Source organism: Cornus florida, unplaced genomic scaffold (genome assembly GCF_030987335.1).
Source record: "Cornus florida cultivar Cherokee Brave unplaced genomic scaffold, ASM3098733v1 CherokeeBrave_3.0.0_Hap2_Chr03, whole genome shotgun sequence".
NCBI classification, from domain to species: Eukaryota; Viridiplantae; Streptophyta; class Magnoliopsida; order Cornales; family Cornaceae; genus Cornus; species Cornus florida.
In genome coordinates this window covers 25,555,190-25,567,975 of record NW_026775573.1, presented here as the reverse complement: position 1 = coordinate 25,567,975, position 12,786 = coordinate 25,555,190, and the positions used below count along the sequence as shown (strand labels likewise).

Genomic DNA, 12,786 nt, shown 5'->3' with positions numbered 1-12,786 from the left:
ATCAATCCACTTCAATATGATGATGCTTCATCCACTTATCTCTGTCTTCTCTCTCTCCCTCTCTCTCTCTCTCACACACACACACATAGAAATTCATGAAATTCCAAGTATTTGGTTTATTTGCTTTCTCATGATCATGTTCTGAGATTGGTCAGTATGAAGCCTAAGCCCAAGTTCGGGTTTACAAATAGTTGAAATAATGTCATAATACGGCTAATGTTGAGTTTGGAGTGTCGAATGAATGCTTTGAATTTGAATTGGAGCAAAATTTTAATTTCAAATCCAAGTCACTGATTTGGCACTCCCAAACATAACGTATAGGGATGGCAATGGGGTGATTCTAGGCTATTGTACCCTCCCCACCCCCGCCTAAACGGGTGCCTTGCCACCCCATCCTCGCCCTAGTTTACATTTTTTCACTTTGTGGGCACCCGACTCATATACTCTCAAAAGTTTTCTCACATATATATATATTTTTCCAAGCACAAATTATACAAGTGCACAACCAACACAGAAAACGTTATCAATAATAATAATTTAACATAAAATTCAAATTACAAATATTCGATAAAGGCAACGATACACATTCCAAACTAAAATTAAATCTAATAATAAAATTAAACCTAAACGGGGTAAGGCGGGAGAGGATCACCCCGCTCCCATTTTGAAACCGCGCAAGTTTTTTTTTTTTCTTCCATAAAACTCGTTCCCGCTCAAATATCTTAAACGATTCCCTAAAATCGGTTTAAGCGGAATGGACAAGTACCTACCTCCCCAAGACAAATTGCCATCCCTATACTAGCATAAGTATATAAATGATAATTTGGTGTAAATGCAGACAAATTGCCATCCCTGTAATAGCATAAGTATATAAATGATAATTTCGTGTAAATGCAGACAAATTGCCATCCCTATACTTGCATAAGTATAAAAATGATAATTTCGTGTAAAAACACTACTTTATACAAATTATGTTAACAAATTTAATTTATGAAACCAACATTCACTACATGAAATCACAACCACTCAAACTTAATATAAATAAATAATAAAAATTAAATAAAAAAGAGGAAGAAAAAAGAAAAGAAAAGAAGATTTGATGTGTATCAAACCCTAGAATTGAGTTGAATCACGCAACCATTTGCATCAAATCACTAGTGACGATTGAAAAAAACTGTTCTACATCAGACAAGTTATGCCTACTTTCTTTTTTCTGTCATCATTTGAGCCAAAAACAGCACCAATTATTTTTGTTGACTACTATTATTAGGGTAGACTTTTGCTTTTGGTAGGAACATTAATCCTTCTCACAATAAAGATAAATGAACTTGAATTTGATTAACTCATTCAAAGATCTGGCATTGCCATGCCATTAGAATCAAGACACTCTACAAAAGTCCAAAGTTGGCTTATTTGAAGGTCCATGATCCACACTTAACCTCCACTATATTCTTTGAATGTCCCGACTTAAGTTCACTCCCAGCACGTAAATAAATGTATCGATTTTAATTTATGTATTAAGTTCTGATTAACAGAATAATATAATCCTGAACCATGTTATAATGTATCCTCAAATACCCATGCAACTCCAATTATATTTGAATCAAAATTCACCTCTTGGCATAAATAATACCCATGCAACTCCAATTATATTTGAATCAAAATTCACCTCTTGGCATAAATAATGTTAGGAGAATGCTATTTACAACTAAAATACTAACCGTGAAAATTCTATCCGTTAAATGAATTGATGGTGTGTTGGCTATATGGATTTGAAATTTTGGAATTGAAATTGATGAAATTTGAAAAAATTTTGATTCGATTTTGTTAATTATTTTTTTGCAAATTCCACTGAATTTCATACAACCAAACAAGAAACTCGTCCACAATGCTCAAAATGTTTGAATAGAAGTTCTTTAACCATCAGAAAAATTCACAAGATTCTTCCACTTTTCTTAAAAAGATTCTTTAACAAAAAAAATTCTTACATACAAAAATACATTCACAAGTACAATTCCCTATATACCAATCTAGAATCTCAATTTCCAATTTTTTTTTTTTTTTTTTTTTTTGGCCCTTTTCACCTAAAAAATTACAAGAATAATAATTGGATTAAATTCCAAAAAAGAAAAAAGAAATCAATAATCAAAACGCAACGACGTCGCTGCAACCAAAATCGTCAGAATTGGCGATTGAATCGTCTGGCCACGAATCGCGAAGCAGCTTCAGCAACATCTGCGCCTTTCGCTTCGCTCGTTCCGTACAATCGCTCTGAACCAGCAGAAACAACTTCGTCAACACACCCGCCGCCACCGCCTCCTTCTGAGACTGCTCCGCCGCCGTGCACAGCGACAGCAGAGCTCCGGCGGCGTACTCGGTCGCCCGATCCGATATCTTCAGTATTATCTTCACCAGAAGCGGAACAGTAAGCGCGTGCGCCGCAAACGCTGCGCACCCTGACGGAATCCGGCAGAGGAGCTCCACCGTCGCCAGCGCCCTCTCCGCGTCGTATTTCTCGAAATCAGCCAATCTGTCGATGAGAGCGTCCACCGCTCCGGCGGCGACCGCCTTGTGGCGGTGTTGCTTCACCAGACACAGAGCGAACAAGGCTTTGATTCCGATTTTGACAGCTCGTTGATACGCGAATGGATAGGTGAGAATTCCGACGATTCCTTCGAACACTTCGTCGGCATTGCTGATCTGAGATCGGAGCTCCGGCGATCTCGTACCGGTCACTACAATCTCGATCAGCGCAGCTGAGTTGACTCGGACTTCGATTGACGAATGGAAGAGAAGAGACACGAGGTAGTCGACTCGGTCCGGATCCGAAGCCACAAACGCACACTGCGATTCAGAAAGCGAAAACATGGAGAGAATCGCGAGTGACTCGTGAGTCAACTCGGACGAATCTGAGTCTATATTGGAGAAAACTATATTAACAAGGATTTCACACGCACTATTCGCAGCAATAACAGATCGATTCTTGTCCGAGTCACGAGCGAGTCCTCTGAGTCGGCGGACCGCGGAGAGGCGCGAATGGGAAGAGGTCGACTCGGACGCGGCCTGACTCAGTAAGGTCCGAACCATGGCAGGTTCGGCGGGCTGCTTCGGAGTGGGAATGCGCTGGACACCGAAAGAGCGGTTCGCGACGCACCAGTCCTGGATGAGCCGGCGGAGAGTGTGGTTGGGGATGACGGTGAAGTCGGTGAGAGGCGCCCGCGTGACCGGGCACGTGGTGTTGCCTGTGGCGACCCAAGACTCGATGCTGGTTCGGTCGTAGGTCTGGCCGGTGCAGACCGTGACGGGGTCACACATGAGCTCGAGCGAGATCGGACACCTGAAGTGGTATGGGATCTGAACCGCAACGTCCAACGGTTCTAAGCTGCCAGGCATGGCTCTCACTCTAAATCTGTTTCTCTCTCTGTATCTATATCTATATATAAATCTGCTTCTCTCTCTAGAAAGGACGAAGGGAGTAGTATACTATATCTGAGGGTCTCTGCAAATTCTCTTTCGCTTTGTTCCGCTTTGCTTTCTCTTATACGAATTGGAAACAGAGGGACATACCAACAGGCCGTAGGAGGAACTCTCTGCCCTTATCTGACTATGCCCCACACGTGTGTCATTTAACCATAGTTGGGAGTTGGGACGAGGGAAGGTTTGGTCAAATGCGACTAGTTGGGTCCCACTTCCAAACTAAAATCTAACTCCCATTTACATCAAAGCTATTAATGCCCCCTTTTTTATTTGATTAAAAAATTAAGAATAATTGCTTGATTGATTGTGCATTAATTCATGTATATTACTAGTATTAAACTAATGCTGCTCGAGAATCTCATTTTTTTTTTTCTAAATTTAGTTTTCTTTACATTAAAAATAATTTGCTAAGTGGATGGGCCTTCCATGAGTCATATAATAATAATAATATAGATTGAATGTCACATGAAAAATAAAAAAAATTCTAAAATTGATTAGTTATTATGATAGGAGTCACAGCTGTGTAAGATAATTGATTAGTAGGGTGTTATTATATGTAGTTGTAACGGCATTGGCAGAGATTCCAGAGGTATGTTTTTAAGGTATAGTTTTCGAATTGCACTCTTGACTTGAATAGTGCATGTGTTGTGGACCGATATACGTGCTATAAAGAAAAAAAAAAAAAAAAAATTCATATGCAGTAATACTAAAAAAACAAAAATGTTAATAGTTATTGCAATCAAGTTGTTTATATAACGTTTCTTTACCGCGAAAAGAGTGCGGAAAGAGTACATTGTGGAGATCACTCCATATGAAGTGTGGTCCACATTGCCTGTGTATACCATGCCCAATATGAGGATTCGAATAATTCATATATCATATGTAAGATTTACGTCAATTTTATTTCATTTATATTTTAGGAGCCATCCTCTCTCTCACTTCTTCCCCCTTTCTTAGTGTCACTATATACTCACAAACAACGCAATTAACAAAATACAGACGTCTTGAAAATGTTCTTCCCACTTTTTATTATTATTTAATTTTTTAGTTACTTTGCAGACACTTATAATAATTAATAGATTGAAAATTAATGGCATGGTTAATTTTTATTTTGGATGGTAAAAGGTGAACTTACCGACAGAAAGTGATGGTGGGTCAAACCGACCACATTGCAAAAAGGAAAGTAGTAAAACTTTTCTAATTAACTTATTTAACTCTCAAAGTAAAAACTTTTCTAATAACTTTGATTCTTTGTCCTTTGAGGCTTTTGATATTGTTTGTTTAAAGTGAAACCTTGGGTAATTGTCAAATAGTGAGCTTTTGAGACGATTTTATTTAGAAGTGCATTGTTATTAATTTAATTATATACTTCATTCAACCAAAATAGATGTATAAATGAATAATTAAAGTTCTCTTCGTGCAAGCTCTATAGTTCATTCGAATGATCTAAAATTTAGTTATACCTTGATTTGCCGTATTAGTCGCGACGTAACAATCGGTTTATAATCCTTTTTTAAAGGTTTAATACCATTACATAGAACTAGCAATTTTAGTCAATTTATACCGATATTTAGTCTAATACATTATACCTTAACTGCAAATGATACCGTGATTGCAAATTATGAATTATACTAATTTTTTTTTAATTATTATTATTTGAATTCGTAAGATACTCATTAGTTGATAGAGAATTTTGCGTCTTCTGTTGAATTTCATTTTCTAATAAAATTACTGAAGAAACACCTATGGTTGAGAGGTTCGTGTTTGAAGATAAAGTAATTAAACTATTTTTAAAGTGAACATACATTGAAGAATATTATAGGAGTTCTTTGTTATGATTAAAAAAAATCACTTTAGAATTCATAAAATGGACAATAAATATTCACTAGAGAGAGAAGTACAATTTACCATTTATTTGAAAAGTTCATTTTGAGATAAATTCGTCTTTAAGCAATCTTGAAAAGTTGTGGGTAATTTATTGGACAAAACAAGTTTTAAATTTCTAATTAAGATCCGGTTTTCACAAATAAGTCATTTTGATACACCTGCAACACTCATTATATTGATATGCAACACACGCATCGTCGTTGCACTAAGAACATTACAAATGTAATGTTGGTAAGTGTGTTATGTTCTGTGTTATATCTCTCTAAGATAGTAATACGTTGTATGTCTCAATTTAATAATTATTGCATAAAAAATTGAGAGAATCTGAAATTCACATAAATTATAATTACCATTATAATAACAAAATTTAACAAAAGTGTGAAAATTCATTACCAGAATTATTATTATTATTATTTTGATTCCATAAACAAATGGCTGAGCTTGGGCATAATGTCACTGTTACTTGGTTAGCACAGCTCAGAAAATATCTCAGCAAAAACAAAAGTGCCAGTTCAGCAGTGCCAAAACACTAGTACTATCCACTGTTAAGTACTGATTAGGTGTGTCTGATTTCACTTTAGGTTACTGGTCAAAGGTCAAAGATATGAACAAAGGAATTTATGTGGGGCCCTCACTTGTCCTCTCTTCCACCACTGTAGTATTCCAGCCAAACCATTTTGTGGCGGTTGACGAATGCTGACAGCCTATTTAAGTGGACCACGTCGACAGTATTCTAGTAAAGTCTCTATTGTATTTTACTGTGCATTAAAATCACATTAGTTTTGTGGGTTAATTACACATGAAAATATTTAATCATTTTCTCCTTGATTGAATCTTGTGCGGAATTTTATGTGTCGAAACATCTTATGGTTGTAGCTTTGAAGCGGTTGTTGTGCTAATGGTCAGACCTTTCGGTCTCTTCAATTTGTTATTTTCTTTTATGGTGATTTCGTTTGCAGAGTGTTAGGCTCTGTTTTCTCTACAAATTTGGAGCCTATTCTTCATTTATTTGTTTTGCTTCAAGATTTGTACACCTTTTCTGGCTTGGCTTTATGCCTCTGTATTGCCATCTTGGCTTTAGGCCTTTGTGCCTTTGAAAAAAAAAAAAAAAAAATACATGAAAATCACATATTGCACAAGGAATGGCTGGGAATCATGGACCGTAGAAACTATAGGGAATCGTTATTTTGGTTTGATTTTTTTATGGTTTCAGTTTTAATCGTTAATTTACAATTTTGATTTTCTGTCCATTGGAATCGGACCTAGTCTTAAACTAAAAATATATTTTATATACATATATTACGATATTAATAAACAACAATATAACATATGTTATAAAGATAAAACTACACACAAGTACACAACAATATGTTTTTAGACTACTCTCCAATGATTTTTTACTTCTAAATTTCATATTCATTATAAAAAAGGATAATAGTTCTTTTACTTTTAGATTACATATATATTTTTTTTCTTAGTTGAGAGGTTTGTTATTATCCATGTATAAACTTGTATTTTGATTTGAAACCAAATCTATGTTGTTGGTAGTGATTTTTTTTTTTTTTGAAAGGTAAAAAAAGAAAAGAAGAAGGAACCATGGTTCGAAACCGAACTCTTTTACGGTTCAGTTCTAGTTTCAATTTCTTAGGAGCCGTTGAATTCGGTTCAGTTCTGATTTAGCTAAGAACCATACCAAATCGGACCTTGTGCAGCTTTATGTTTGTCCTATTGACGTTTCGAATTTTCATAAATCCAGATAGTCAATGTGACCAGAAAGTTGACCCGATAACAGATCCAGAATGTGGAAGCAAAAACAAAGAAAATAAGGTTCCTACGGATAAAAAGCAACCCAAGAATGCTGGAGTGACTTTTCATGAAGTCACGGAGTTCAAAAGAAAATAAAATGCGAAAGCGACATTTTAAAAACATACAAGTTTAGCTCTGGGGGTAAAATGGTAATTTTATAAAGTTATGGGTGCTACTGAGCACACCATTGAATAGACAACAAAAAATTAACAAAGATAGACTCAAAAATCACATGATTCGGAGTCCGGACGGGAGAGAACGGCCAAAAACAAAAATAGGCGTCGCCGTGGCTAAGGGGCACCAGGGCCAAGTCCCATGCGCGCGCCAGTCAAATGAAAGTTGACATATTTTTAGATATTCACACCCCTTATCAGAAATTGTTGCCACAACCTAAAAAGGTATAAAAAAAAAAGACGTTATTACCCTTCAATAAAATAATAATTCTTAATCTAAAATATCTGAGTATTTAAATGACTGGAATACCCCATCATTATTAACCATACGTTTTGGTGCCAAACTTGAAGACACATGTCCTCACCCTCAACCACCACCATGGCCCCTAAAAACACAACCACCGCCTCTCAACCTCTTACCACCACCACCACGGGTAGTTCCCATATGGTCAGCCATGGGACGCGCATAGTATTCCCCATCTTTCTTCTTTTTCGTCTCTATTGTATTTGTCTTTTATATACATTCATATACACAAATACATACTCCTTTTTTCCAAAAATTTTGGGGTGTTTGGAGAATCCAACTGTTCATGGTAGTAGGTTTTTAATAAATTTTTTATTGCATTGATATGAGTGAATTTTTAAATTTATCCTTGTTAAAAGATAAAGAAGTACTGTGTAATTAGTGCACTTGTTTAATCAAGTCAATATTAAAATAATAGTTTAAGAATGTTATAAAAAAAAAATTAATTATACAACCATTTTTAGAATGGGACAGACATTTTGTGACATCATAAAATTGAAAGATGAACAATAAGTTTGGATACATAAATATACTACACCAAACTCCTATAGCTTCTGCTAGTGTTTTCTTGGTTTGCTCCTCTTCAGCTCCAGCGGCTTGTATTGGGATCCCCACCTCGGGGGCAAATCCTTTTCTACCTTTCCCGCCACCACACCGTTGTACACTTATCCATGAGACCCTGTGAGAAATTGACCATAACACCACCACCCGTTGTAATCGTTACCGGGAGTTCCGATCATCATCAACGTCGACTAACACACTGTGACGACCCTGGATTTTACAAACCCAGTGTGTCTTATGATAACCCGAAACAGATCCAAAATGCGGAAGCAAAACATAAACAAGGCTATAGAGATGTACGTCATCCCTAAGACACGAGAATAGCCTTTCGAGGAGTCCCGTGACTCATCGAAAGTAAAACTGAAGTTAGGGTTTCAAACCTTCCAATGAATGGACCAAGGGCAAAATGGTCATCCCAAATTGAAATGGATGCCACCGGGCACACCATTAGAAAGACAACGAAAAATGAACAAGAATCGACTCAAGAATCACTTGATTCTAAGTTCAGATGACAAAGATATGAAGATAGAACGAAACGACGTCCTCCGATTAAAAGACACCACAACCCTATCTCACTAAAACTGTCATAACTCTCACTACGGTTGAAGTTTTTGTGTGTGGTTGGTACCATTGGAAATATGACTTCAAGCTCTTAAGGTTAGACTAAAAAATGACCCAATTTGGACTAGAAATGAAGAAGTTATGACCATTTGAAGTTAGAGCAATAGTGCTATCCCAAAACTGAAGAATAAAGAGCTGAAGCACTTAGGTTAGCTGAAATGCCATTTCGGTCGACCGAAATGAACCCAAAATGGCCCCAAATCTGAAAAATGATGGAAAATCACTTCGGTCGTCTGAAATGATGAATCGGTCGACCAGTTATAACCCAAACAGTACTTTAGCTACTGAAAATGACAAAATACTGTTCAAATCGAATTTAACAGGGAACCGGTAGGTTGAAACAAGCCACCGGTCGACCGAAACAAGTTAAAAATGTGTAAATCAGGCCTATATGCACCAGAAAATGAAAGAGTTCTTAAGTCGCATTTAAATCCCCCGTGGCATGATCAATTTACATAAAATGCTAATGTGCGACGATGTGAACATACACGCAAGTGTAATGTGATAATTTAAATGCGCTACAATGACCTATAGCCTAATTAATATCCATTTACTCCAAATCACATGCCAAACCTCCAAAGTTGGCAAAATTACATTTCAAAGGTGAAACTTGAAATTTAGATGCATACGCTTGAATTTTAAAGTTTGTGGTCTTGGCCTCATGTCATACATATCAAATAGATTCCAAATAGTTTATCTAAGTACACTTTACATACCATAAGGCAAAAACGACATATTTAACCTAGCTAAGCGTTACAACTTCAAAAGTAAAACTCAAACATGCTAATACTTGCATGTGAACAAGAATACATTTAAAAGAACTTTAATTCAACAAAACGACCTAGGGATATTGTGCATCCCGAAACCATATCTTCATACCTGAAACAAATCGCATTCAGCGAGGAGTGAGTAACCTATATTACTCGTAGGGAATGAGCATGCATCGACTTAACTTTTTACAAGGTTATCACATTAACGTGAAACAATTCAAAGGGGTCATGCCACCTAACGTCTATGTCAAAAGTGAGACTCAGAAATCATCCTAAGCTACTTTAAAACATTTCTAACATAAACCACAATACCTATGCAATTATCAAAATTTGGAACTTCCAATACATTGTAGTAAGATATAGATTATCAAAGTTATCAACTTGAAATCTAAAATGCGAAAACAACTAAGAGGTTCAAGCCACATAGCGTCTATGTTCCAAATGAGTCTATGGTATCATCTCAAGCTACACTAGCAATTGAAATGAACGACAACATACAAGTATACATGTTCAAACATACAAAACAATGTTAAACACCATGCATGACATATAAGCATACACTTAGAAGTATACTAAACCACATTAAAACAAGATATGCAATACATAAGCATATATACACAAGTATACTATTACTATTGAAACTCTCGCAAATCAAGTATACAAGCACAAGTATAATAAGTTAAATGAAAAGCGCATAAGACAAGTATATACGGTTCAAGTATACTAAATAGGATTTAAATACACAAGGCAAGTACCAACTCACAAGTTACAAGTAATCCATGATTAATAACTTGGAATTGAATACGAAATCAAATGGAAAGACTAGGATACTTGGTTACTGACTAAACAAGTTATTCTGGGCAATTACGATCCAAAAGGTACTACCTAGTGCGCGCGTGTATAAGTTATTCTAGGCAATTACAACCCACAAGGTACTACTTATTGCGCACTCCATATGACTAAGGAAATTCTTGTCTCCGTACTAGAGCCAAACTTTAGCCATCACATGTGAATTGTCTTTACAAGCCTTCCAAAACAAAAAAAGTTCAAAACTTATGCAAAATCAATAAGTTGGATCAAACTTGTAATACCCCGTAATTTTAAAGAATGTATTTAAATTAATTTTGTGTTAGGTTAATTAATTTTATTTATTTGTGCATACTACATTATTATATTAAGTTCATTTAATGGTACATGTAAATTAATTGTGTATGGTAAAATAGTAAATTTATTCATTTAATTATGCATGTATTATTATTAATAATTTAATTTGTTGGTTATACTTATATTAATCATTATTAGTTAATTAAAGTATTATATTTGTGTTATATAGTATTATGATGATATAATGTATTATTTAGTAATAATAATAATTATATTAGTTTAATAATATAATAATAATAATAATATAATAATAATAATTATAAAAGTTTAATAATAATAATATTAGTAATAATAATAATAATAGTTATAATAATAATAATAGTATTAAACCAATGTCATGATGAAATTAGAGATTAGGATAGGATTGCATCAATGGTTATGGGTGGAATTGAAGCCTTATGGTTGGGAAGATGGTTAGTAGATGAAAAATTAGATATTTGTAATATTTATATTATATATTTTGTATATAAATTAGCTAAACTTACCTTAGAAGAAAAAAAAAAGGGAGTTAGAAGCAAAGTATAAATTCTAGTGAGCTATTTTATAAGAGTGAAAGGAAAAGAGAAAGAGAAAGAAGCTTGGACCGGTGTAGGCAATTTTACCCGACTACGCGCAGACCGGCGGATTTATTTTAAATCCAAAAAGGCAAGTTATTATCTACTTTTCCCCTTTGAATCCATAAATTATTCATTTAATTTATTTCGGGTTTTTTTTTTGAGACTAGAAACCATGCTAGAAGTTTCAATAAATTATTTTAGTTTATTAAAATAATGTGTTTTAATTATTAAAGTGGTTAGTTATTTATTTATTTAGCCTATGTAATTAAAATATAGCTGAAAATAATTAAATAAGACTTTAGGGATTTTTCTAGAATTTTTTAGATTTTTCCGGGCATTTTCTGCAATTTCCGGCGACATTCCGGCGAGTTTTCCGATCGCCGGCAATGGGGGAGACGACCGGAGTGATCCGGTGTGATGCGGCGCACCATAGGAGGGTATGCGCGCGCATCTGGACCATTAAATAGCAGCGATTGATCCGGTGCACCGCGGTCCATGTTACCGCGGTACACCCGGATCCGTGAACGTTGGATGGAGGAGATGTAGGTGGATTGATCCGGTGTGGCGCGCATGTAGGAAAGCTGATGCAGCCAACCAACCGGAGGACGCCACGTCAGCAGGAAGCCATCAACGCGCGCGTGGGAGCGCATGGAACGCTCCAGACGCGCGTGGGAGCGCGTGTGCGCGCGTGGCTGACGCCAGACGCGCGTGGAGGCGCGTGGGAGAGTGGGAAAGCTTGGCGGCGCGTGTGGGGAGCTCTGGGAGGCGCGTGGGGGCGCGTGAAGGGCCTCTGCGGCTGCTGGAAAAGTCCAGAATACCCCTAGGACTGTTTTGTCATTACCAGGACCTTCACTATACATTTTGGGGCCTCGGGTTGGCATTTTTGGAATTAACGGGACATTATATTATTATTTTATTTCTCGTTAATTATTATAATTGTCCGATTAATATTTCTAAATATTAATTGTATCAGTTAAAGTGCGAATCGCTAGTAAACATATGTAATTGATTTAACGACTATTAATGGTATTATTTTAGTAAACTGTAATAACCATTAATGTTAAATTAATTAGTGCTTGGTTTTATTCATATAAATAACCCATTATATATTATGGAATATTTATACTGTTAATCGTATATAAACCATGATGATTATGCTGTGTGCATTTCAGGGAATAAATGGACTGTTTATTATGTCGCATTTATATTATATGGATGTGTTGCCATATAGAACCATGTGAGCTGACTAATAAGTTTAGACTCATTTATACCTTATGCATTCGTTGCGATAGACAGATGTGTGGCTGTCGGGGTATGTGGTTTAATATTATTGGCATGTGTTGCCTAATTGACATACTCGGTATATTTATTAATATTATTGGCATGTGTTGCCTAATTGACATACTCGGTATATTTCTTAATATTGTTGGCATGTGTTGCCTAATTTATATGCTCAGTATATTCAT

General features: G+C 35.8%; 1 protein-coding gene across 1 annotated transcript; it reads right to left on the bottom strand.

The window, feature by feature from the left end:
* Positions 1 to 1,950: 1,950 nt before the first annotated feature.
* LOC132299994 (U-box domain-containing protein 26-like) lies at positions 1,951 to 3,591 on the bottom strand. Its single transcript, XM_059796916.1, has one exon. It carries the CDS (start codon positions 3,391 to 3,393, stop codon positions 2,146 to 2,148), a length of 1,248 nt encoding a protein of 415 aa, XP_059652899.1. The 5' UTR covers positions 3,394 to 3,591; the 3' UTR covers positions 1,951 to 2,145.
* Between the last annotated feature and the right edge of the window lie 9,195 nt (positions 3,592 to 12,786).